The 27,558-nt window shown below is 39.6% G+C and overlaps 3 protein-coding genes across 5 annotated transcripts in view; all 3 read right to left on the reverse strand.

The window, feature by feature from the left end:
• The window catches only part of LOC146388767 (uncharacterized), a 162,268-nt gene that overhangs the window by 105,340 nt on the left and 29,370 nt on the right, over window positions 1-27,558 (reverse strand). The window lies entirely within an intron of this gene.
• Window positions 7,074-13,285, reverse strand: LOC146388771 (uncharacterized). 3 transcript variants are annotated; one of them, XM_084926286.1, is made up of 6 exons: window positions 13,005-13,285; window positions 10,122-10,263; window positions 9,506-9,796; window positions 7,910-8,233; window positions 7,562-7,591; window positions 7,074-7,442 (listed from the first exon to the last, which is right to left on the reverse strand). In XM_084926286.1, the coding sequence occupies exons 1-6, from the start codon at window positions 13,059-13,061 to the stop codon at window positions 7,087-7,089; spliced, it is 1,200 nt and encodes a 399-aa protein (XP_084782412.1). In that variant the 5' UTR covers window positions 13,062-13,285; the 3' UTR covers window positions 7,074-7,086. The 3 variants fall into 3 exon arrangements, with proteins under 3 accessions (XP_084782412.1, XP_084782411.1, XP_084782413.1); XM_084926285.1 differs by having other exon boundaries at window positions 7,562-7,594; XM_084926287.1 differs by having other exon boundaries at window positions 7,562-7,594; window positions 10,122-10,201; window positions 13,004-13,033.
• Window positions 14,659-18,512, reverse strand: LOC146388772 (uncharacterized). The gene is made up of 7 exons (XM_084924827.1): window positions 18,457-18,512; window positions 18,045-18,124; window positions 16,484-16,564; window positions 16,204-16,368; window positions 15,528-15,736; window positions 15,185-15,362; window positions 14,659-14,795 (listed from the first exon to the last, which is right to left on the reverse strand). Exons 1-7 carry the CDS (start codon window positions 18,510-18,512, stop codon window positions 14,659-14,661), a joined length of 906 nt encoding a protein of 301 aa, XP_084780953.1.

The raw sequence follows: 27,558 nt of genomic DNA on the forward strand, positions 1-27,558 counted from the left end.
TAGAATAACCAGAGACCTGGCAGCTGATGGTCAAAGTCTTTCAAGGCTGCACAGCCATTGAGTCTGACTGGATAAGATCAATATCGTCTGGTTTTAATGTGTCTACCACACATATGCCTTCATACTCCATCACTTTCATTCTACTGAATTTGAGACAATAATAGAGACAGGCAATTTGAGATAAAAAACAAGAGCACAGGCAGTACATGTCTCCTTACTGATGAAAAATCAAATCCATTGGATGTCCTTCATGCTATCTTAACCCAACCTGTTGCACAGTTGTTATTTGGTTGAGAGTGAAAAAGCTAATCCAAAGATTAATTTTTCTTTCTGTGCTGGAAAGCAAACTTACTTGCTTGAAATGACACGCTACAGGGAGACATATTGCATATTTGACTTTGAGAAGTTTAATAATAATGTGTGTGTGTTAGTCCCTGCAGGGAAATTAAGATAAGATAAGATAAGACTGTATTGATCCCACAACAGGGAAATTTTTGCGTCACCTCAGCTCAGGTACAGATATCAGAAGGAAATACAAAAATACAAATAAGTACAATCAATGAAAAAAGTAAGATAATACACTATATACAATGGTAGCATACACAGTATGTGATTATGGATATGGTTGGAAATATGGAAGACATAAACTATATAGCTTGATATAGCTATTGTACCACTACTATTCCTATTTAAAGACATTTACATGCACACACATGTACACACTAAATATACATATGTATACATATACATACATATATACCTGCACATGTCCACACACATGGAAGGTCCATTATGCATGAAGTGGTGACCGTGGATGTTCACAGTGTCCAGTGACTTATGACATCGTGATTGAGGAGTTATAGAGTCTAACTGCTGTTGGGATGAATGATCTGCGAAAGCGCTCCTTCCTGCAGCGAGGGTGTTTCAGTCTCTGACTAAAGGAGCTGCTCAGCCCACTGACATACTCATGCAGTGGGTGATGTGAGTTGTTCATGATGGATGTCAGCTTTACTAACATCCTCCTCTCGTCAACCACCTCCACAGACTCCAGGGGACATCCCAGCACGGAGCTAGACCTCCGCACCAGTTTGTCAATCCTACTCCTGTCCCTGTCCGTGCATCCACTCCCCCAGCAGGCCACTGCATAGAAAAGGGCAGATGCTACCACAGTGTCATAGAATGTCCTTAACAGAGTCCTGCACACTCCAAAGGACCTCAGTCTCCTCAGCAGGTGGAGTCGACTCTGGCCCTTCTTATACAGGATGTCTGTATTTGTAGTCCAGTCCAGTTTATTGTTGAGGTGAACACCCAGGTACTTATAAGAGTCCACTAAATTACTCCTCTGCATTTAACCCATTCACCCAGTGAAGCAGCGGGCAGCCACTCCGGGGAGCAGAGTGTAGGGATGGTACTTTGCTCAGGGGTACCTAAGGGTAGCTGTTCAGTGGAGACGAACCCCCGACCTTCTGATCATGGGGCAACCACGCTACCTACTTAGCTATCCCTGTTAAGTTTTTAGCTATGTATGCGTTATTTGGCAAAATGGCTCCATTAAATATCAAGATTGCTTCAGAAAAAAAAAAAACTTGTTCCCTTTTAAAACCTATTTTTCATTAAAAGCAGAGCAAAGCATGTAACATGACCAGGTAGAAAATAAATCATAATCTGATTCATAAACAACACACTTTCTTTTTAATGCAGAGAAAAAAATTCTTTTTCTTAAAGAAAGCAATGTGAAACGCTGATGACTCACACATGAAGCTGCAGTCATTTCCTTGCTGATCCTAAATGAAGAGACTTAGCGCTGACTGCCCTCTAGTGTACTGATAAGATCTGTCACATCAGTTTTGAGTCTAAATTTTTAATCATAATTTTAATCATCAAATTGTAAAGGCTGCTTTGTGAGACTGTTTTTTTTTATTTGTTTTTTATTATTTTATTTTTAATTTGTTTTTATTTTTCTTGGGATGTAAGGGTCAGTGAAACAAATTCCATTAAAACCAGACTATAACTGCTGTCTCTCAAGATGGTGAACCGGCCTTGTTGCTGAGCATTTGTGCAGATCTGTTGCCGTATGTATGTAAAGTGCACTTCTAACCCTGATCAAAATTCCAGTCCAATGGTTTGTTTTTCAGATCCAATCTGTTGAATAGCTGCCATCAGTCAAAGAATAACCAGAGACCTGAGAGGTGATGGCCAAAGACTGTCATGGCTGCACAAGTATTGAGTCTGGCTGATAAAATCAATACTGTGCCCACCTGTGAAAGCATAAATCAATATTGTATCCATCATTCATCTGGTCACTTAGTGACTCTTACGTGTTTATTTGAGTGAATCCAGTGAAATTGGATGCAGCTGTAAGATCAGAGCTACAGAGAACATGTTAGGTTTTTGAAGCTGAACTGATGTGGGCTCTTCTGTTCCCCCACTGATGCAGTCACACACTTCATTTCAATAAGGAGTGATCCCTTGGAAAAATGTAACATCGTTTATTGAGATAGAGAAATCAATGTATTTGGCAATTAGACTCTAATGACCCATCATGGCAGAACAGAATTACAGCGGTGATAGAATTTAGGACAGGGCAAAAACGTGACTGGACCAGAGTAGTGATGTCAGTACTGAGATTGACAGCGTGGGAAGGCAGTAGACATGTAAGCAGAAGAGAAGCTGGAGACCCAAGAAAGCAGGCAGATGGTAAATGGTAAATGGCCTGCATTTGTATAGCGCTTTACTCAGTCCCTAAGGACCCCAAAGCGCTTTACACTACATTCAATCATTCACCCATTCATTCACACACTGGTGACGGCAAGCTACATTGTAGCCACAGCTGCCCTGGGGCGCACTGACAGAGGCGAGGCTGCCGGACACTGGCGCCACCGGGCCCTCTGACCACCACCAGTAGGCTGACCTGCTCTGCCACCTACTCTGCCACCTCAGATGATTACAGAGTGATTACAGAGCTCACTTATCAATCCTATCAATTGATAGGAAGCTCTAAATGCTCATTATACTTGCATTTGATTAATTACATTTAAATATACAGTTTGTTGTTTGTTTGTTGGCGGGCCTGCACCTGTCCGCTTCCAGGTTGGTCATGGCGATCACCGAGTCCTCTATCTCTGGCGGAAAGTAGGCCATGAACGAGGAGGCCTCGTCTCGCGCCGCCACCACGGCCTCTTCGGTGGGGCCTCGTCCTTGCGGGTCGAGGTCGTCGTTGTCGTCGTCTTCTTCTTCTTCTTCATCCTCCTCTTCTTCTTCATAGTCTTCGTCTTCATAGACTTCGTCTTCTTCTTCGTCATAATCATCGGCTACATCTGCGCCGCGAGTTTCACCAACATCGCCATGCCCGCGATCACGCCCAAATCATCAACGCCACCTGCAGCACGGCCGGCGTCCTCTTGCCAAAGCTCCGAAACCCCCCGCCCGCGGTCGACATCTTCTTCGTCTTCTTTGTCTGCTTCTTCTTCTTCTTCCTCCGTCTTCGTCCTCTTCTTCTCTGCCTTTCGGCTCTCCTTGCGAGCCATCAGCCTGGCATAGTTGCAACCGAATTTCTTGAGCCTGCTCGCGTAGGCCGCGCACATGGCCCGGGAACTCATGGTCCGCCACCTCGTCGTTTTCGTCCTCCTGATCCTCCGAGTAGCGCTCCCCGTCTGCGAGCGTTCGGGCTGTCGAGTCGTTATCCCCCTCGGCCTCTTGCTCTTCTTCCTCGGTCTCTTCCTCCTGATCCTGATCCTGCTCCTCCTCCTCCGACAAGTTCTCCTGTTGTTGCTGCTGCTGCTGCTCTTGGTCTTCCTCGACCCCTAGCCCTTGATAGCGAAACGTGGCCGGTCGCAACAACGGAGCCACCGGAGCCGACACCGCGTACGCCAAACGCGCTGGCAATGGTGACGGTGAGCAGGAGGAGGAGGACGACGATGACACCGCCGGCGAAAGCGGTCCGCCTGTACCGACCTTAGTGCTCTTTGGCTCCCGCAGTCTAGTGCGTGACATTGTCTTCTTTGTCTTCCTCTTTCTCATTGGCACCTTGTTGTTGTTGTACAGCGCGCGCCCAGAACCTGCTTCTGTAACCAAACCCCAACACGCTTAGTACCCGCCATCCGCACTCTTATCATCTCGCCGCGTGACACGCTGTGCTTTCGCCGGGGTGTTTCTCGATCCCCTCCTGTCCCCTCGGGGGGGTTAGGGGGGATTTCGCGACCCCCCACCCCCCTAACCCGCCCTCTTCTCCTCCTCCCTCTACCGCTCCCTCCCCTCGGGGGATCTCGCGACCCCAACCGCCTTCCTCCCTCCGCGGGGGACCAGCATCCCCCGACCCTCCCCCTGGCGGGAGCATCAGGGTTAAATTTCATTTATAAATTACATTTTATAATTTTGTCTTCTGTCTCTTGAATGCAGTTAGTTAGGCTGCATTCACATTTTTAAGCATATGTTGTGGCTTTTTTCTGCAAACATTTATGTTTTCTAAAACCATGTGTTTCAAAGTTTTCAGTAAAGTTTTATTTTTATTTTTCCTGGTTTGAAGAAATCCACTTGTGCAGATGTGGCCCCAAAGATACAGAGAAGCAGCTCTCCAAAGATGACATGTTTAGAAACAGAAAGCCGTCAGGCCTTAACTGATAACATAAGCTTGTAAGTGTGAATCAAATGTAATATGTAAATATTAAGTATGCTGCCAGATGAGTATCTTGTTTCATGGAAATAAATCCACAGCTTTAATGGTTTCTGCACAGTTTTACTTGTGCAGGTGTGGCTTGTGGGATTCACAAAGACACTCAAAAACTCCAGACACTAACTGACAAGAAACGTTTACGGTATAATGACCTTGATTGTTGTTATACTCTTAGAACAGTTGAAAATGCTCACATTCATACTCGCTTCAAGTTTTAAAGTGCCAAATATTATTTACTGAATTTAATGAATCATTTAAAGGGAACAAACAGTAATTTAATTTGGTTATTTACTATAACTTAAAGTAAAATGTAGGAAAATGATGTCATATTAATTTTAAGTAATGCAGTTTCATTTTATTAATTTATTTTCAACAGTTCACAAATGTGTGAATAATGTATTTGTATATGCCAGCCATTTAAGATAACCCACAGACTTTAGTCTTCAATAAAACTGAAATGCAGAAAACACAATCTGCATGTTTACCTTAAGAAGACTGATAATCATTCTATAGAAGAGAAAGAATATGAAGGAGGAAGGACCACAGCTCAGATCGCTAAGATAAACCAAGAAGTGGAATGTACAGTATACTTGGTTAGAGGAGATCTATGTGCACCTGTTTTCTTTTCTTTATTAGGGTAATGTTGAGTGTTCTTTTTATCTAAGGTAAAAGGGGGTCTCAGTTTGACGAAGTTTTTACTCATTTATTGCCTCAAGCAGTTCAAAAATAATTAATGTATATGGATCCTCTACACAGTCTGCAAACAGAGCGCCCTAACTTAACCATACACAGACTTAACTATGAAAAATGTGTGACTACCTGGTTAAAAAACATTGGGGACGGCCATGGTTTAGATGTAGCCCCCTCGGTAGGCACACAGGTTGGTCTCGGTGCTCCTCATTTCCTACTCGTGTGGAGCTTCACCTAGTGGTGGGAACCTGCCGCTGTCAAACTATCTTTTCTCACACACACACTGGCCTGTCTCTTCCTAACCTGTTATCTAGTTTCATATAGTGATGCGCGAATCATGAACGAATCGTTCAATACTCGAGAATCACTTAACTGACTCATGAATCATGATTCACAAGCCCAACTGACTCAATGACTCATCCCTGTTGCTGGTAGCAGCAATGTATCTAGCTTATAATTACAATTGTGGAGAAAAACACAACATCCAGCATCGTAACAAAAAAATTTCTGCTCTGAACTGGAAGAAAAACCCTGAATAGAAGCTCACATCAAGAAAATAGCTCCTCGGTTCACAGTAGCATCGCTCTGCTAACATGCTAACAGCACATTTGAGCTACTCACCCCCTCCCTTCCTGTGCTGAATCGTAAGCGAATCACTCAGGACTCGCTCACCCCCTCCCTCCTGTGCTGAATCATAGAGCGAACGAATCACTCACTCACCCCCTCCCTCCTGGCTCACAGCTTCTTCTTCTTCTTGGTTGGCAACCAATGTTAAGGCGCATTACCGCCCCCTGGCTCACAGCTCAGTGGACATTTAGATGAGAAAATATATATTTAACACATTTAAGGAAAATACTAGTAAAATAAAAAATAAAAATATATTAAAATAAAATAAAAATAAATAAATGTTTATTAAGCAATTTTGATAGGAAATTGCTTAATTTTAGAAATGTTTTTGCTCTATAAAATAGTTTTCTTTTAGAATCATTCATCATAGCAGTAGGATTTACATGAAAAGAGAAACAAATTAAGTTTGAGTGAAAATTTTTTGCACTCTCTGGTCGACTGACTCAGTGAATCAAATGACTCAAAAAACCCGATTCACTTTGGTGAGTGACTCATTAAAACTCGATTCAGTAAAAAGAATCATATTTACCATCACTAGTTTCATACGCCCGAGGCAGCATCTGTCTGTGAGAGCTTTTATTTGACCTTGCCCTGGTTCACTCCCGCATTCTTGCACAAAGCCTTCCACTAAGTCTCACAAACAACTCTCAAATCATGTGAATTAATAACTTTTCAACTCATTTTATTTCGAGTCCTCAGTAGTGCAATTAGCTATCAACGTGATCTAAAATTAAGTATAGTCCCCATACCGTTTGCCAGTTAAGGTTTTGTAAACCAAACTTTTCTAGTCATCCCAGTAATACATTTTTCCTCTTTGTTTAATAGTCTTAATGAAAAAGTGAAAAATGGAGCAGTTTATGTGTATGTCTGCTTTTACTCTCATTTCATTTATCTACACATATACCAAAGAGTAAAACGGACAGCACACATGTCAAGCAACTGGAAACTGTGACTCACACAGGCTGAGCAACAAGATGATGACAACAAAAAGCATAGATTTTGTCTCACAGTGACTGACATCACAAGTGCACAGGTTTTCATACAAAAACCTCTCACACACAAAGAATGACACAAGCACAAAATATCACACTAAAAGCTTAGTAGTCACATTCACATACATTCAAATTACCATAGAAACTGGACACTGATTTTTGAATATTTTCAGATCGGACATGGCAGGTGAATATTTTGTTTGGACCTTTTTTGTACCAGTTTTCATTGGTGGTGGTGTAAAGACTCATGCTTCGCCATTTCTTGTCATTTTTGCTCTGCTGTGCACGGACGTTGGTGCCTGTAACATAACGTCCATGTGTAGTTGCAGAAGTTTCTGTCCATTCGATTTTATACATCTTTTTCACAGCACTGGTGACCAGACACACCAGAGTGATTTCATCCTGAGGATTTAGCTGGTCAGTGTGCAGCTGGGGGGGGATGTGGACTGTCACTGTTGGCTCTGTCAGAAAGAGATACTCAGTTAAACAGAGATATTTGTGTACAAGTTTAAATAGAATACATTGAGTTATGTATATATGTAGACGGATAGATTGATGTGTGTGTGTAATTGTAACATACTGTTAGTCAGATCGGCAGTTGTGGAAACATCTGCTGAGGAGAAAATCAAAACAATTTTACTTAGATGAAACTACTGTATTTGATAATATGTCATTTCTCATCTTATTGGCTATTAATTCCCATCAAACTGATTCTACATTTTTTTGCATGTTTTTAAATCCCTTCAAAAGCTTGGTTAAATTTTAAAACATATTACTTTATAACACTTTAATGTCAGTAAAAGAGAACTGAAATAAACAAATACAATCAATTGTATGTTGCTTAGTATAAGGCTCACCTGGTTATATGGTTATATCTTGTTTTATTACAAGTATTTTGTTTTTTCAAAGAAAAGTATCAGTTACCCACCTAGTGTGTTGTCTCTGTCAGTTTTATTCAAAGATCCACTTTGACCTCCCGTAAACACACAAGTGAATTCAGTATCTTCATTCACTTCACTGGAATTTACTGTCAGAAAACTTGCTGCGTTGTACACTTTCTTTCCATCTGCCTTTCTTGATTCAGAAACTGTAGTGATCAGATCTATTTTGCTGGTGATCTCTGCTCGATTTTTCAGCCATTTGATGTCATGTGTCTTTGGTGCAAACTCTTTGGCAAAGCAGGAGGCAGTATAGGTACCATCCTCATCAGGAGAGGAAATCACTTTAAGAGTTGGATTCTGCTCAAACACCACTGAAAAGCAAAGATATACACACGTATGTATGCAAAATAAAGCGAGAGAAACTGAGGCAAAAATATGTAACTGTTTTCATACTAGGGCTGTGCGATATGACCAAAATCTCATATCCCGATATTAAGACATCTATCGTCCAATAACGATATAAATAACAAAAAATTTTCTGTAAATTCTGTGAATCTCGGGCAGCTCGACTTGTGTGAAGTGTTTCCAGCTGGGTGAGTGTTTTAACTGATGCATGAAACTATACATTTTTAAACATAGGTTGTAACGGCCGCCGTTTTCTTTGTGAGTATTTATCACACAGCGTGCTGCGGGGAAAAGCCTGTTCTAACGTTTGAGTCTAAGGTTTATTTTTTAGCACCTGACGGCTCTTTTTTTGCTTCTCATCCATAAATACTCTGCATCTTTCACGTGATTCAGTTTATTTTGAAAAGTCTCAACAGGATCTTGAGCTTTATTGTGAAAGGTTTATGTGGAAAATAAACAAGCGGACATGCGGTGGTTTTACCATCGTTGTTGCTAACCACAACGCATAAAAAACGAGCGCTTGTCTGTCTGTGGTGTGGTTATATTAAATATAAGAGAAAGAGAGAACTTTAAGAAATTAATATAGTCACTACAGTGACCATCAAAACGATGAAGAAATATTGCCGTAAACAGTTTATTTTGCGACACCACGAAACAAACGATAGCGTGAAATGAAACGATAGACGTTTTTATATCGTCATCCGATATATATCGTTATATCAAACAGCCCTACTTCATACTATATAGATTTACTACATCAACATGTTTATTATAGTCTTCAACAAAAACAACAAAATAAAATAAAAAAATAAAATAAAATAAAGAGGACTAACTTGTATTCTTATAAGAGGTAGCAATCACTTTATGTAGCCAGTGATAATTGTACAACTAATAACTATATATATATATATATATATATATATATATATATATATATATATATATATATGTGTGTGTACACACACACATATATATATAAATATATACTGAAAACGGCTACGGCATTTGATAATGCATTACATTGCATTATAGTTATCAGGTCTTGTCAAACTTATTCTGCATTTCTGTAAACTTTTAAATTCCTTCAATTTCTTTGGCTTTGCAATAGTGCTTTCATGCAAAGTTGTTATAAGCCAAACAGAATGAAATAAACAGATTAAAAATGACTTAGCATAAGGCTTACATGGTTTTGTGATGGGAACCTGTCCATTTCTCTCAAGGAAAGTATCAGTACTCACCTACTCCCGTCAGCACACAATTAAATTCAGTGTCTTCATTCACATCATTTGAATATACTGAGAGAAAACTTTCTGCATTGTACACTTTCTTTCCATCCTTTCTTGATTCAAAAACGGAAGTCGTAACTTTAAATGGCAGATCTATTTCCCTGGTGACGTCTTTTCCATTTATCAGCCACTTAAAGTCATGTTTCTTTGGTGCAAACTCTTTGGCAAAGCAGTGGGTCATATTGGTGCCATCAGTAGTGTGAATACCCTGTATTTTAACACTTGGATTCTGCTCAAACACCTCTGAAAAACAAATATGTACACAAATGTATGTATGGAAAAGTTTGGACACACCTTCTCATTTACTTGTTTTTCTTTATTTTTACTACTTTCTACATTGTAGTAGACACATACTGTAGACATCAAATATACAAAGCAAAATTATGTAGCAAAGAAAAAAATGATAAATAATCCAAAATATGTTTTATATGTAAGATAACTGAAATTAGCCACCCTTTTCTTTGAAAATTTAATAGATTTTATATAAAGTTATCCTAACCAGGAATTAAAAACCACAAAAATTATTATTTTTTGTTGTATTTATTTATTTTTTAGTAAAAAGTTTTACCTGCACGGCAAACAGTCAAAAGCAGCAGCACTGTCCTACAGTCCATCTTGTTTAACTGTGTGTGCGTTGGTCCACTATCTCTGGATGGTTTCAGCATTCGGATAAGTAGAGGTGGAAGAAAGAATATTTGCATTTGCACCTCCTCAAACCCATGACAGAAAAGTTGAATAATTAAAGAGTTTTTACTCAGAATAAATTACCCCACCCTACAAAAAATAGAAAAAAAAACTGTGTTGAAAACTGTGAATTATTAATTTGTGCACATTCTTCTCTGTTGTCACACAAGTAGAACTAGAATGGAATTCACATTCATCTCTATTGTGTTGAACCTTGAAATTTAAGCTGCATTTTAATGCTGGATTACAGCTATGAATTAATGTGAATCCTTGAATACCTGTTACCTTTTCTGAGACTGTGTTTTGTCTTTGAGGCAGCAGTGTACGTAACGCTGTCATTAAATGTAAGAGAAAAAAAATCAAAACTAAAAAAATAGACATAGGAAAACCATATTGTGGAAAGCAGCCAAGAAGGATGCATCAGCAAATCAACTCTGACTAAAGCTGGGCATACACTGTGCGATTTTTTTCAGTCGCGTTATTCAGCTTCTGCTCAAACTGCACGATTGACTCGCAGGGGTTAGAAGTTCGTAGGTCACTATGCAGGGTCTCCCACTATACGGCCCGATGCTCTGATGCGACCAGAGTGCTCACACTGTGCGTCCATAAAATGAAGGTTATAACAGAAATTCTGTAGCTCGCGCTCCCTCTCTCTCCCTCTCTGTCTTTCACTCACACAGACACGCACACCACCACCATCAACTTTGCTAAATTGCTAATGAAAAAAATTGATCAGGCAGCTGTGATTGAGCAGCAGTGTAAATCCAACTATTTTCACGGTTGTTGTGGTCGTGATAATTTTGTGAGGCCACATTGAAAAGGCTCGGATGAGCTTGCCAAAGTTCTACAAGTTGTGCCTCCATCGCTTGTGTCCAGATCACACGCTGCACTGCCGTGCTACTCTGTCTTTTTCACCGACATTTATGTGTTTGCGCGTGCGCAGTGCACTGAAAAAAAGGCCATGTTGGATTTACTTGATTCAATAGTGGACATTGGTTGCACACAAATGTTTTGCTTTGGCAGAAACTTAAACAACTGAGTTAAATCAACACAACTTTTTCATATTCAGTAAACCTGTGCATTTTGTGTTCATAAAACGCGATTGAAACATGTTCAGATGAAGTAAGTTGGGCTCTTGGAATATTCTAATCCTTCACAATTTTGTCATTTTATTTCAACACTATTCAATAACTTTTACCCCAATACTACTTGGTCACTTAAATACTACATGCTGTCTCCATATTACATAATGTTCAACAAAGTCTAGATCCTGGTTACCATAAAAATTGAATGGGTCTTCGACAACTACCATCCTTCTATCTTTATCCTGGTTGCAGGAGGGCTGGGAGATAACCCTGAAGTGATAGGTTACAAGGCAGGGTACACCCTGGACAGCTGACCAGTCTATCACATAGAAACAAACAACCATTTACATTCACAGGTAATTTAGAATCACCAGTTAACCCTAACTCTAATAACTGCATGAGGAAACCAGAATACCCAGAGAGGAACCTGCAAACTAGCCAGAATGTGGATTTGAACACAGGACCTTCTTACTGTGAAGCAACAGCACTAACCACCATGCCAACAATCTAGGAAATGTAAGAAAGCTATGATTTCCTGTATTTGATGCAGAATTTTTTTGTTTTTGTAATAATACACAATAAATAGCAATATCATGCACGTGGTGCGTGTGTAGTTGTCTGCCTCTTGTAACTCCAGTGATTTTCCTGCAGTTTGAAATCTTGTGCGATCTTGTGAATTTCATGAGTTCAGCAACTAACCACTCTTACTAGATTGTATCATGTCGTCTCAACAAGAACAAATTAAGTTGTTGAATTTCGTACAGATTCTTCATGATTTAATTACGTTCATAGAAACATGAAATTATTGTGTTCAAATTACAAGTTAGACTTTTTTAATGTAACAACCACCCAATTTACTTTTTTTGGTATACTAAAAAAAGTAGAGGTGGCTGCTCGACTTGACTGAGATGGATGCCTTCCTGAAACCACGATCTAAAGAGCGCGAGTCTGAAACCCGTGCAGTGTCGCGGGATTTAACATTGATATATTATTGACTTACTTCACTTGAACATGATATGAACAATTTAATCTAGCCTCTCTGCATATCATGTAGTTTCTACACTATGTAGTTACACTTAACTTTAAAGCATGAGGCAATTGTGTTAAATACACGCAAGATGCTTACGTAAAGAGCTGGCCAATCCCTTTTTTTCAGTGTGTGAGAAGCTGCGGTGACACCCTCATGATGGTCGTGAGGATTTCGAACCTGTTTGAAATCCTCACGACCAAGCGATTGATGATCGGGAGCTGGTCGTGAGGTGTTAATCGTTTCTCGTTACCCCACGTATACTACACGATGCACGACACACGATGAAGGCCAAACTCTGGCCGATCACCAAAACAGTCACATGACCGAAAAATCGGCTCAAAATGGGCCAAAAATCGCACAGTGTAAGCCCAGCTTTAATGGAGCTGACAGTTAAGAGTTTTTGCTTGTGTAAACACCTGATATAATACATATGAAATATTACATTCTTGATTTAAATGTAGTTACTTTCACAGTTATGAAGTGAGATTTTTTTTTTTGCTTATCCGAGTTTTACTTGTAGAGACTAAAATATTAATTTATTATAATCAATTAAAAGCACTCTACCTGATACAATACAGATAAGGCCAAATGTTCTCTATCATTGTAATGAAAGGATCAAATCTTTGTATGAGTCCTCTAGTACTCAACTCACTGTGTATCCTTTGGCACAGTAATTCACTGCTGTGTCCTTGATCTTCAGATCGTTCATCTGCAGAAAGAATTTACTGCTGGAGTCATCTCTGGAGATGGTTAATCTACCCTGGACTAACTGGGAGTAATGGACAAGAGTACTATCTGTGCGTATAAATGCGATAAACTCCAGCCCTTTACCAGCAGCCTGTCTGATCAAGCTCCACACTGAGCTTCCAAAGGTAAATCTTTCTGTCTATCTAGTCAATGCGACTCTCCGTGTCTTTTAACAGCTGGTTCAGATTCTGTTTTTGTCACAGAGAGTGGAATTAAAGGTGAAAGTTCTGTAAACAGTTCAATGTGCAAACAAACAACAGTGATCTCCTCCCACTTCTCCGATAGTGCATGTCAGTGATGTCCAGATGGTATTCCTCTTGTGCTCTGCTGTGAAAACTTTTGGATTTAGGGATTATCATAGTTTACATCAGGGGTGTCCAAACTTTTTTCACTGAGGGCCACATACATAAAAATATAGGAGGGGCTGGGCCACTTACTAGAAATTAGGTATATAACCTTAACTTTAGTGTATTAAAGTCAGAAAAATCACTTAAAAGGGGTCAAATATGTTATATTGTTGAATATAATTAAAGACAAAGCTGCCTTCATTACAGCTTTCCATAAATGGATCTTTATTGATTTATTGTGAAAAAGCTTTGGTAGCTCATTCTCAGAACAGCAGCCTCAGATTTCTTCTTAGACGGAAGATTTACAGTACAGAGAAAAAACAATAAAGGGGAAAATGGGACGGGTACATTTCAAGCTTGTTATTTAAGTTATTAGGCTTAGCAACACACCTATTAACGTTCGTTTGAAACCGTTATCAACATTAACAGATTGAACTGGACTTAAAAACAGACTTAATAACTAATTTTAGTAAATTATTATTATGAGTATCAGCTGCGCCCGGTATGTAAATCGGGCCATCCAGCTGCGGTGCTGATCGTACGCCCCTCGTGCCAAAAATCTGGACGAATGTCACTTGATCAAGGAGCAGATCTGCATCAGATGAGATCAGCTGATTTTGCGTGTGCCTGCGCTGTGCACAGCGGTGTGTACTCTCCCAGATAGCAAGGAAACATTGAAACAATGTTGAGTCAATATCAGGCGATGTCATTGAATCAACGTTGAAGTGTGACGTTGACCTAACGTCACTCTTGCACCCTTTTTTAATGTTGAAACAACGTCAGGTTTTGATGTTGAATCAATGTTGAAACCTGACATTGATTCAACGTTATAGTTTCTAATACTGTTGACATTGAAACAATGTCAGATTCTGATATTGAAACACTGTTGAGCTATGGTGTTGATTTTCCACCTCTTTCACACAGTTGCTTTTTATTAAAACAACAGTTAAATCATGACTGGAAATACTTAAACCACCTAAACACATAATTGTACTTATTCCTCAAATTGGACACCCTTTATAAAAAAAAAACAAATTTGTCACAATGTATCATGTCAATATTAATATCTTAAAATAAGAAAGCATTGCATGTGATGTAACAGAGAAAAAAAAATAAACAAAAAAAGGTCAATAGGCATGTTTTGTTTGCTAAATACTTTATTAAAAGACAGTTTCCTATTTACATTTATGTTTCACAGAAGTTTGTAATTTTTTACTCCGGGATGGGGATGCATGATGTGTGTTCTGCACCACCCAAATGATCTGGGGTGTATCGGAGCCCTTTCTGCACTGCTTGTGCAAAGACAAACTCGGACATAGAGTTTGCCCCTAACTGCTGCGTCAGGCCATCTAGGACAAAAATACACACACACACACACACACACACACAAACAAAAAAAGTGAATTAGAGCACATGAATAAGCTCTTGTTAACTGTCTTCAGCGGGGAGAAAGTATGTAAACTCCTAGGCTGATAAACATGAAAGTCACCAGGCGTAAATCTGCAAACTGCCGCATTTGATTCCCAAAGAGCTATGAGCGGAAAAAGTGACAAGTCTTAGCATGGTGTGCCGTGTATCCTTTAAAACAAAATAAACATGGGGTCCTCGGGCTGTACAAACTACAACCCGAGGACTAAACAAGCCAAAGACCAAAGACTCCATCTCCAGATTAACCGGATATGAAAGTCTTGTTATTAAGAAAGACAAAGTAATATAGCAAAAAAACAGTAAAACTTACAAAATATGCATTTGCAGAGCGCCGTATCTTTAAATGCCCTTTTTTGCTTTGTCTGGTCCTTGGTTTTTTTCCCTGCCCAGTTTAGTACCGAGGCCAGCTCGTTTGTAATGGCATAAGCCATTACACGGCGGACTCGCACCTCCAGTGTGGTCCCGCCAATCAAGGCAAAGCGTCTCACCTATAGACACATTTTAAGAGATGGAATTAGCGTGTCTCATGTCTTAAATGTGTATGCAAGTGCTTGTGTGTTTAATCAACAGGCTGTTGTTATGTATTTAAATCACATCTGACAGCTATTACACTTTATAGTTACAAAGTGTACATAACCTTTATATAATCTTACCATTGCCTTATTTGCCTCTTGTGATTGAAGAGCTGCCTCTGCATTGTTTAGCTCCTCAATGTTGTGCAAGGGCAAATCCAGAGGCAGTACCCCAGCATCTACCGATTCATTGCAGCCGGTATTGCGGATGGCTCTGACCTCCTCACGGAGTTCGTTAACAGCTCTCGTCAGGTCTGACAGCATAGTTAATATCTTTTGTGAGGTCGCATCTGTTTAAAAAAACAATTCTAGAAAGATTAATGGCTTAAGCAGTGAGAGGCAAAAAACTTAATATATCCATAAGTGATTGTGTAACATTCTGCATTCAAGTATAAGTTGTTCTAACAGCTAAGAGTTTTTGCCTGTCACATATATTTGATATTTGTATATGTAGCTGCCATCACCAGTGCGTGAATTATGTGTGAATGGGTGGATGACTGAATGTGTAAAGCGCTTTGGGGTCCTTAGGGACTAGTTAAAGCACTGTACAAATATAGGCCATTTACCATTTATACCATGTAAAATCTGAAATTCCAAGATTTTCGAACTTGCCTTGTAATAGTGGCCTCACAGAGTCTCTGGAATCTACAGAAAAACAAATCACAACAAGATGACATTCAGGAGTATAAACTGGTGTTTTGAAGATAAGAGTACAATGACATTGTGATTCAGCTTTAAAACAATTTTAAAAGCATACCATCTATAGGGAAGGCCTCGACATCATACTCTGCATGCTGGGGAGATCGCAAAGCTGTGTCGGTTTGCGTGTTGTGCCGGAGTGGCGAAAGGTGCCGGAAGCTGGGTGGGGCATTATGATGCCTGCTGTCAGTGGGCTGGGGGGAAGACTGCGGAGTGGTGAGGGCTGTTTAGAAAAAGATAATTTTTTTTAAGTATTTAAGAATACAGACAACTTGTCAAAAAAGTTTCCTTGTGTCACACACAGACATGTACAAAGACACTAGACAGTATTTTATTACCTGGTATTTTCACTCGAGGGGCCTGGGGAAACCTGGGGCTGCTCATCCTCTGAGTCACTATATGTGTACAGGGGATTTGGTCTAAAGAAAAAAAGTTGAAAACGGTCATAAGTAATTACAAATGTGCTTTTGGAATATTTTTTCCTAAAGTTACAGTTTGATTTATAACAACACACACAGGAAACTCCTTGACCAGCGTGATGTCATTGTCAGTGTATATCAGATTAAACAAACAGTGCTATATTTGGAAATAGCCAAATAAGCAAATTGTTTAACACTAGGAATTTATTTAAGGACGTGAGTTTCTTACTTATTGATGGGTGAATGGTAGTTACCAAAACAGATCTGTAAAAAAGAGGAAAAATAGGGAACAATGTCAATGAAGAGGGAAAACTAGATAGAAAGACGGCTCATAGAAGCTGAACCGAGTCCTATGTCTGAAGGGACAGTAACTGCGTGTGTATATGTAAGCATTTAAACACTGAAGATAATAAAATTAACAGTATTTTGTCTAAGTCTGCCATTGTAGGAATTTATGGCACCGAGACAAAAACTTGGCGCACAATGTGGCGTCAAAATAGGCGCACACCTTTGACGCTGCGTTTTCTCCGTTTTCCTCGTCCACACGTAAATGCTAAAACAGAGTTTTCGAAAATATCCACCCTGGCAGGCGTCTTTAAAAATCTCAGTTTTCAGTTAACGAAAACGCAGTTTACGTGTGGACAAAAGGTGCAAACGCAAGGTAGGTGAGCGTGCAGCGTAAAGTTAGGTGAACGTGCAATGTAAAGTTTGAATTGAGTGCGAATCAAAGCGGGTGCTCTCCAATCATTAAAAGTAACAAAGTCATTGAACACATTTATACAGTTACCTTTACGTTTATCAATCACATATCACAGATTTACAATTTTTTGTAGTACCATGCTAAAAAGCAACTACAGAGCGAAAGTCTGGGTCAAGCGCCGAGGCGATGGCAAGAACCCTCGAAGCGTTAAAGCTAGCTTTGTAAGGGAATATAACGGAAAAGTATGAAACGAAAATGTTTTCTTTGTTGATAGACTTTGTTCGCAGTGCAATTTATTTGTTGCCGGATTGTAAGATGAAAGTAGACACAATTTCGGGCTCCCACATTTTGTCCGAAACTTTACATTAACAAGTTTTTTTTTTTTACTGTTATTCAAATGCAACCGTGGAAATAACGAATAGAACAAAAGTCATTCATTCTTACCTTATACTAATCGTGGTGCAGGCCAGTGCAGTGCATGAACTGATGCCTTCTCCGGTCAATTCCGCTGAGAGTACATCTAATGTCCCGCTCTACTGTACAAGACAATGGTTACCTGGAGGGATGTACCAATGTGACGATTCTGATGGTTCAGATGGAAAATCAACATCTGTTCAATGTCTCCTTGCTATCTGGGCTGTGTGTTAACAAAATAAACGCATATAAGAAAGTGGTGCGCAAAAGCAGGGTGGTGACAGAATTGATGCGCATTATTGATATTTGAAGCATGTGTACCTGCACATTAACACACGGGTACTGTGGAATATATTTTTTACTCACCTAAAGTGCTTGTGCTCTCGTCCACTTCCCGTAAAACAATTAGCAGCTGTGCAGTGTCTGTGGCATCGGTGCTCTCATCACTTGCGATGGAGTAAAAATCAAAAGCACAGCTTTATCAGACAGTTGCAGTTTAATGTTGGCTGACAAGTCCTCAGTGCGTTGCACAACTGTATTTCTGGACATGCTGACGTTGTTTAAGTCCTGCACTTTTTCCAGGCACATTATTTCGGTGACTTTAACGAGGCAGTGTTTTATGAGGTCTCCATCTGAAAAAGGCTTGCCATGTCTTGCGATGAGTTGGGCGACCTCATAGCTGGCTATTGTAGCCTTTTCTTGGACCTTTCGAGCACGAAAAAAATACTGTTGCTGACCCTGCAGGATAGCTACCCTTTGCTTTAATTTCTGCTCTCACTCAGCACCAGTGTAGGATGCATAGGCCTGACGTTTGGTTTCAATGACGTCGTACATTATACTCTTTCATAATTGCCACAGTTTCAGTGCAGATCAAACAGACACTTCCCCTTGGATTCTTTGAAGAAATATTCACTCTCCCACCGTGTCTGAAATTTTCTGCACTCACTTTCTACCTTTCGCTTCTTTGGTTCTGCCATGTTTAGTAACTTGTAGTGATGGGTCGGTCTCGAACGAAATGGCTCTTAGAGCCGGTTCTTTGACGTGAACGACGCGAGCCGGCTCCTTATCGCGAGCCTTGGGTTTTTTTTTCTTTCTCTCAGCCTCTCTCTCGCACTTTTTTTCGCTTCACTCCGCACGCGAGCCTTGTGCTTTACATTGGGCAGAGGGGGGAGGGGCGGTAGTTACACTCAGTAGCACAGGAACAGAGCAGGAGGGAGAGACAGAGAGCCAGGGACAACAACGTCACATTAGAAAGGTGTAGTAATCATCCACAACTATTTTCAGTTGCAGATGATAAAGGATTCAGAAAGTTAGTCATGCAGGTCCATATGACAGAGAATATGCATGTTCTTTTTGTTTTCATATTATAATTTATGCCAAGCGTTGTGAATAAAGACTCTTCTGTTACACCGCACCTCAAGCCTCCGGTTTTGAAACTGCACTTGAGTCCATCCCATTTCCACGGGCCACTGTGCCACTGACACTACATTTTTACTCTTCTTACTTACTTATTTGTTGTGTTATTTTAAAAGGTTTTTCATTATGAATAAATTGATGAAAACAAATTTCACTGAACTCATTTTATTTACAGTTGTTTTTAACATGTATGAACATTAATCAAACTTTGAAGAGTTTTAAATTGATATTTAAAGGTAAATAACAATAAAACAAGAATATTTCTAAAACTTGAATTTTAGTCACAGAAGGAAAAAATATATACAAATATTTACAATTTTTCACACAGGACTAACCTAAGTGACCTGTTCCTGGGCCGTTTTTTTTTAAATATGGTTTGATAGAACACAAACAGAAAATCTCTGGCAGTGTTGCTGGATCTGCCAAAGGAAGGTCAGACATGGATGGGGTGCTGCGACTGTGACCCGTGGTTTGTCTTTTCTGGTTGGAGAGTGGAGAATCACACAGGGTGGTCTGCAAAGAGAGTTTTAGGATGCTTCCTCCCTCTGTCCACTGCATCGTCCATCCACGGGTTTGCAGGGCTGGCTCAATCGACGGCTGCCACACCACTAAGAGGTTTTTCAGAAATACGCAAACCGGAAAAAGTGGATTCTATATTACTACTAGTATAATACTTGTGACTCTGTAGCAGACAACGGTTTGAAAAAGTGCTATTAAAAAAGATGCCTAGGTAAATGTTTACTTGCCTGTTAACAGTAGTCATGGTTTGGTGGTACCTCCTCCAGGGCAGACACCTCGGCAGACAGCTGGTCCCGCCAAAGAGCACCACTGACTGCCTCCAAACCAGGCTCCCCCTCATCATCCTCTGCTCCATCTTCCTCAGGTTCATCCTCAGGAGCCACAATGTCGCCAGCACTGAGGCAGATGTTGTGGAGGACGGCACATGCTGTAGTGATATACATACACACATTATTCTTACATACACACACATACATATACACATATATGTATATATATATACACAATTAATTTGACATTGGGTGGTCACTTACATGAGGTACAAAGGTGTGGTCCACCTCCAGCACTTGCAGGAAGATGGCCCTGAACCTGTTCTTCATCATCCCAAAAGCACGCTCTATGATGGAGCGTGCCCTGGAATGATGGCTGTTAAAGCGCTGGGCTCCCACACCTTGGACTGGCCTCTTGTAGGGTGTGATAAGGGGGAGTGGATGCTGGAGGCATGGGTACCCTCCATCTACGAGGATGAAATGCCCTGGAGGAGGGTAGACTGACTGACTGTACAGTGGGCTGTGGCGGAGCACCCTGGAATCATGCACCAACCCAGGCCAGCCCACGTATGTGTAAATGAAGCGGCCCCGATGGTCACAAACCGCCTGCAAGATGATGGATGAAAACAGTTTTCTGTTCCTATAGCACTGACCATCAGGGCCGCTTGGACACTTGATGCGTATGTGGCGTGCCAGCCCTGCAAACCCAGGGGACACTACTTCCAGGTCCTCTTGGGTTGTTGGGAGGTGGATGACCTGGTAGCGAATGGCCAACACCTCTTTTGTGACTTGGTGGACGATGTAGTGGACAGTAGAACAAGACATCTCAAACACTCTTGAGACCACCCTGTAGGATGCTCCACTTGCCAACCAGAAAAGAAACACCAGGATCTCAATTGTGGCACCCCCGCCGATCCTGGTTCAGGAGATTTAGCAACACTGCCAGAGACTCCCTGCTTAGCCGAAAATCAGGTCTTTGATCCTCCTGGTTAAAAAAATGGTCCAGGACTGGTACACTTTGGTTAATCCTGCAGTACAACAGCCTTGTCTGGTTAAGGAAAAGGTGGGGAACAGCATAAACAATTTTAATAGAAAGGTATGACTTCATTTATTTTATGACATCAAAGCATTATTGTGATTACTAAGCTTGAGTAAAATATACTATCACTGAGAAATAACATTTTAGACATTTCATCTGTGTAGCTAAGCTTTTTTGTGAACTCAAAAATAACCCTGTTTTCAGCTTTCTGACAATTTTACTGCCATTTTATGAACACAAATAAGTAACAGGATCATATGAATTATTGAAAATAAATTGAAACTTATAGAAGAACATTTTCTAAGAGATTTTGTTCATATATTCTGAATGACCGCCGTCATTCAGTCACTGAAATTATCCATAAAACTAGCTAATTCTTAAATGCGTCTAGATTAATAGTTTTACCTGGATATGATTTTCTCTGATGAGCCTGCAGTACAAAACATGCCGGCAATGACGATGGCGACACAGTTTTTTGAGCTCGTCGATAATTAAAAATGTACACAAAAAACGGAGCAAGATTTCGGGGTCCATTTTCGCTTTTCGTGCTGTGGCGCTGAATACTCTGGATTAAGGGCGGGAGTAGATCAGGCTAGACCGTCCAATTTCACAGCCGTTTACTTCTGGCCTACCCGACCTCAGCCCATGAATCTGGACACACCCTATAGAGCCAGGGACAACAAGGTCACATTAGAAAGCTATAGTAATCATCCCCAACTATTTTCAGTTGCAGATGATAAAGGATTCAGAAAGTTTATTCATGCAGGCCCATACGACAGAGAATGTGCGTCTTCTTTTTGTTTTCATATTTTAATTTATATTTAATTGTGTTGTGGTTTGCAGTGTTTTGTGTTGTTTCACTTTAAATTTGTTTAAAAGGAAAAAGCTGCAAATTTAAATAGTTAAAAGTTTCAATGTAAATCTTTGGTTTTTGTATTATATGATTTATTTATTACATTTTATGTGGAGTGAATAAATAAAAGTATATTTACGGTGGCCGCTAGAAACAAAGCACGTACAAACCCCGAAGCACGTAATTTCCCATGTGTGGGACTAATAAAGGTTATCTTATCTTATCACCACCACCCCCGCTTGGCGCCAGCTGGACGCCCAAAGGCCGCTGACAGGAACAAGAAAAAATTCTACTTGATATCAGGACTGTTTGACTATTTGTCCATATCCTTCCAAGGCCACCTGCGTAGGCTGCAGACTGTTAACTTTTGCTTAATTGGATGAAAGGACACTCTCTCAAGCTGAACACAGGACACAGGCCTCTATCATATCTAGTAAATGCATTCTTTTGTTTCAAATCTACATATATATTTCCTAATATATTCACTGTGTCTACAATAAATGGTGATATTTTTGGAAAAGAATAAGTTTTACCCAGTTTTAGCACAAACGTGAGAGATCAAAAAGCCACATTAAATGAAATTTTAACCTGCTTTCAGTGTTTTGAGGTGTTTTTTATGTTGATCTGAGTCTCACTATGAAAATAAATATAAATAAAATAATAATTGTGGATATTAAATATTAAAATATGATGAGATTTATTCATTGAAATGAACACCACACCAGATGTAACACATACGACTGTGTTGTAATAGGTTGAATTATTAAATCTTTTTTCTTTTAACATTTGAATACTGTTAGTTTCAGCATTGTGACGCTGTATATGGACGGCCAGTACCTACCATCAGTGAGTTTGGTCCGTTGAAATTTATGTTTCTGGTAGAGGGGTGCTGATTAATTATTTTTTTTTTTTTCGAGACATGCTAAAATCCAGTGGCACTAAGGCATTATACAATAAAATAATGTGGATAATACATAAAATAAAATTCCTCTACAGAGTGCTGCACTATGTTTTACTGAATCATCGCCAAAACTGGATTTGCATTTATTTGGGCCAGAGATTAATGTGATTATCACCCTTTTAAATTGCTTTCGCTCTTTACTCTGTGCTTCTAGTTTCAGCTACTTTAAGTATGTCTTTTATAATGTTTTATCATCTCTTCCTACTGATGATTTTTAACAATTATAATGTTTTTATATTTGCTTTTAATTGACCTCCTATTAGATTCTTAATTCTCTTTAATCGTCACTTTTAACCTGCTTGTACTTGCAGTAATACCCTTCCAGTGCTTTTTTTTACCTTCTTCTTTTTGTTTTTCTTATTAATATTCATCACTAGGTTTTGAAATGCCTCTCTTGGCCTCTAGCTTGATCTGTGTTTTGCTTGAATTTACTTATTGTCAAAATATAAAATCAGCTTTGTTGCTTTTGTTGGGTAATGTCTTTATTTCTGAGATTGTTTTCAGTGATGCAGTATGGGAGATTTTTGGGCACTTTTGATGAGTCCCCCTCCCTCTAGACAAAAGCAAAAAATCAAAATTATTTGTATAAAGGCATGGGCACATAAGTGTAGATGACATTTTGCTAGCATTAAGAGCTACAGTGAAAACTGTGGTTAAGTATCTGTAGTGAGCAGTCGGCTGCCATTTAAATTATATTTTTTCACAAGAATACATCTAACCCAGTGATGTTAAATAAATAAATAAAATAAAATATATTAACATTGGACTATTTTTTTTACTTTTATTACAAATTTAGTTTACAGCCATTTTGTTTTGCTTTGTTTTTACTGCTAAATGCACAAGGACTGTAGGATTTTGTACAGCTGCTGAAATAACTTCAGTCACTGTGGATTTTGAGCACAGTAATAAACAGGAGAATTCTTAGTCTTCAGACTGTTCATCTGTACAGGGTGGGCCATTTATATGGATACACCGTAATAAAATGGGAATGGTTGGTGATATTAAAGTCCTGTTTGTGGCACATTAGTATATGTGAGGGGGCAAACTCCTCAAGATGGGTGGTGGCCATTTAGAAGTCGGCCATCTTGGATACAACTTTTGTTTTTTCAATAGGAAGAGGGCCATGTGACACATCAAACTTATTGGTAATGTCACAAGAAAAACAATGGTGTGCTTGGTTTCAACGTAACTTTATTCTTTCATGAGTTATTTACAAGTTTCTGACCACTTATAAAATGTGTTCAATGTGCTGCCCATTGTGTTGGATTGTCAATGCAACCCTCTTCTCCCACTCTTCACACACTGATAGCAACACCGCAGGAGAAATGCCAGCACAGGCATCCAGTATCCGTAGTTTCAGGTGCTGCACATCTCGTATCTTCACACCATAGACAATTGCCTTCAGATGACCCCAAAGATAAAAGTCCAAGGGGGTCAGATCGGGAGACCTTGGGGGCCATTCAACTGGCCCATGACGACCAATCCACTTTCCAGGAAACTGTTCATCTAGGAATGCTCGGACCTGGCACCCATAATGCGGTGGTGCACCATTTAGCTGGAAAAACCCAGGGAACGTGCCAGCTTCAGTGCATAAAGAGGGAAACACATCATCATGTAGCAATTTCAAATATCCAGTGGCCTTGAGGTTTCCATTGATGAAGAATGGACCCACTGTCGTTTTACCCCATATACCACACCAAACCATCACTTTTGTTGGTCCAACAGTCTTGGAGGGATCCATCCAATGTGGGTTAGTGTCAGACCAATAGCGGTGGTTTTGTTTGTTAACTTCACCATTCACATAAAAGTTTGCCTCATCACTGAACAAAATCTTCTGCGTGAACTGAGGGTCCTGTTCCAATTTTTGTTTTGCCCATTCTGCAAATTCTGTGTACTGATCTGGATCATCCTCGTTGAGATGCTGCAGTAGCTGGAGTTTGTAAGGGTGCCATTTATGAGTAGCTAATATCCACCGAAGGGATGTTCGACTAATGCCACTCTCCAGTGACATGCGGCGAGTGCTACGCTGTGGGCTCTTGCTGGATGAAGCTAGGACAGCCACCGATGTTTCTTCATTAGTGACAGTTTTCTTGCGTCCACATTTTGGCAAATCCAACACTGAACCAGTTTCACGAAACTTAGCAAGCAGTTGGCTAACTGTAGCATGGGAGATGGGTGGTCTCGTAGGGTGTCTTGCATTGAAATCTGCTGCAATGACCCGTTTACTACGTTCACCAGATATCAACACAATTTCGATCCGCTCCTCACGTGTTAACCTCTTCAACATGTCAATGGCTGTGAACAAAGAGAAACTTGTAAATAACTCATGAAAGAATAAAGTTACATTGAAACCAAGCACACCATTGTTTTTCTTGTGACATTACCAATAGGTTTGATGTGTCACATGGCCCTCTTCCTATTGAAAAAACAAAAGTTGTATCCAAGATGGCCGACTTCTAAATGGTCACCACCCATCTTGAGGAGTTTGCCCCCTCACATATACTAATGTGCCACAAACAGGACTTTAATATCACCAACCATTCCCATGTTATTACGGTGTATCCATATAAATGGCCCACCCTGTAGACACGGCTGCTGTTTGCTGTTGTCTCTGGAGATGGTAAAACGGCCTTGGACTGAGTAGAAAGTTCCACTACCATCGCTGTAAATATAAGCCAGCCACTCCAGCCCTTTTCCAGGAGCCTGTCTGATCCAGGGCATACTGTAGCCACCAAAGCTATATCCAGATCCTGCACAAGTCAGTCTGTGGGAATCTCCTGGTCTTTTAATTGCTGGTTCAGATTCTGTCAGAGTCTGACCATCAACACATGTCAACAGAAATAAACAGACTAACACACAGAATAAACAGAAAATAATGAAAAATAATTGAATTTTATAGTCAGGTAAAAGAATGTGAAATGAGTTTCAGTGGAGAGTTTTACCTGCACAGCAGACAATCAAAACTAACAACAGTGTCATAAAGTCCATTATTTTTGATCATGTCTTTGCCTGTCCACTATTCTCTTATCACTTGACAACAGGCAGTGAAATAGACGCCAAAGACATCTAAGTATTTGCATTGACTCAACCTTAAAACTAGGAGACTTAAAATATTGAATAATTAATGTGAAGCCACATTTACACTAGTTTCTTTTCAAAAATCAGATTAACAAAATTTACAGGCATTGAAAAAAAGGAAACTCAATATTTACTGTAAGGTTCTTGAGCATTGGCTGCTGCTGCACACATCTGCTGTTTAAACTAAACACTCTGGAAAAGATCGAATATCTATATCAGTCCTCTGTCTACAGCCTTCTTTCATACCTGGTAAATGTCATCTTTTATGACAAATCTATTTATAATACATATCTGCCTCATGTTTGTAGCTCAGAGGAGGATTTGCCTAGCTCATCTCTCTTAACATTCCTCTTAGTGATGTGTTGTGCACATTTAAAAGACATTTAAAAGTGTTATTATTTCATTTTGCCTGGTATGTTTTTAAATCTATGAATCACCCATATAAATTAACTGAACGGGATTCCTGTGAGAATTTGTTTGCAATCAGCTCTTCTTCCTGTTTATTAAAAATTTTAATTCAAAAGTGGAGCAGAGAATATCACAAACAATCAACTGGTGCAGAAATACACAAAATCTATACTAATCAACATGTCTTCATAGATTCATCCAGATGAATTCTAACTAATTAGTTGGAGAATAATCTTCTCATTCATTCTCTTTCATTCATTTTAAGATTTTTAATAACAGTGTCATTCACAAATTGTAAATTGATTTATTCATTAGTTTTTGTTTGTTTGTTTGGTTTTTAAAAGACAGACCTTCACTATCTTTTATGCTCTTTACCACAGAGCGACTCTGGTTCAGTTTGATATATCTAATTCTGAAAATCATTATTTTTATATGACAGATAGATATTTACAAAAGGAGCCAGGCATAAGTGAGGTTCTGTTTCTATTATATGTGGTACTCTGAGTGTTAAATGAACTGGTTCTTATATAGCATTATTCTACTTGACCACTTTTCAGAACATTCCTCTTTCACCTATCACAAAAACTTACACTTAAGTGCTTACTATCTCACGTTCACACTCCAATGGACCAGAAAGATGCATCAGAGAGATTCCTAAAGGGACAGACTGAATACCAACTGCCCTCTAGTGTCCTGATACAATCTGCAACATTAGTTTTAAGTCAAAATTCTAAAACATGTTTTTATTTGTGTTTAATTATTCATTGATACTAGTTTCGCTGTCTGTGTGTAAGGGTCACTGAAAAGAATCTGTGGAAACAGAAATTAGCATTGTAGCCATCACTCATTAAATTACTTTGTGTTTCTAATGTTTTTAATTGAGTGAACCCAGTAAAATAGGATGCAGCTGCGGTATCAGAACTGCAGACAACATTTTTGGTCTCAAAGCTGAACAGATGTGACCTGCTTTGTCCCCTCACTGATCCACCGTCATACACTTTACTTAAATTGTTAGGAAGTGTAGTGTAGTGGTTTACACGTACATCTAAAAGTCAAAAGGTCCCTGGCTTGTACCCAAGAAGAGATGTAAATTACCTGGAGGTTACAATCATTATTCACATTTGCAAAGGTTTTTGGATGTGTCTTGCAGGTTGCTGAGTATTTGTGCTATGATCTTGACCTGCAGATTTTGTCAGTGTCTCTGCTGGAGCTGAACTTGGTCTTTAAGTGAGCAACAAAAATCTGTCCCATTATCAACAAAGCAAAACTACTAATTATATTCATTCAACACTTTGGTCAGCTTCATGCATGTAATGAAATGAATACCATATTATAGT

The sequence above is a fragment of the Perissodus microlepis genome, chromosome 4 (assembly GCF_051167445.1).
Source record: "Perissodus microlepis isolate ML-2025 ecotype Zambia chromosome 4, ASM5116744v1, whole genome shotgun sequence".
Classification (NCBI taxonomy): Eukaryota; Metazoa; Chordata; class Actinopteri; order Cichliformes; family Cichlidae; genus Perissodus; species Perissodus microlepis.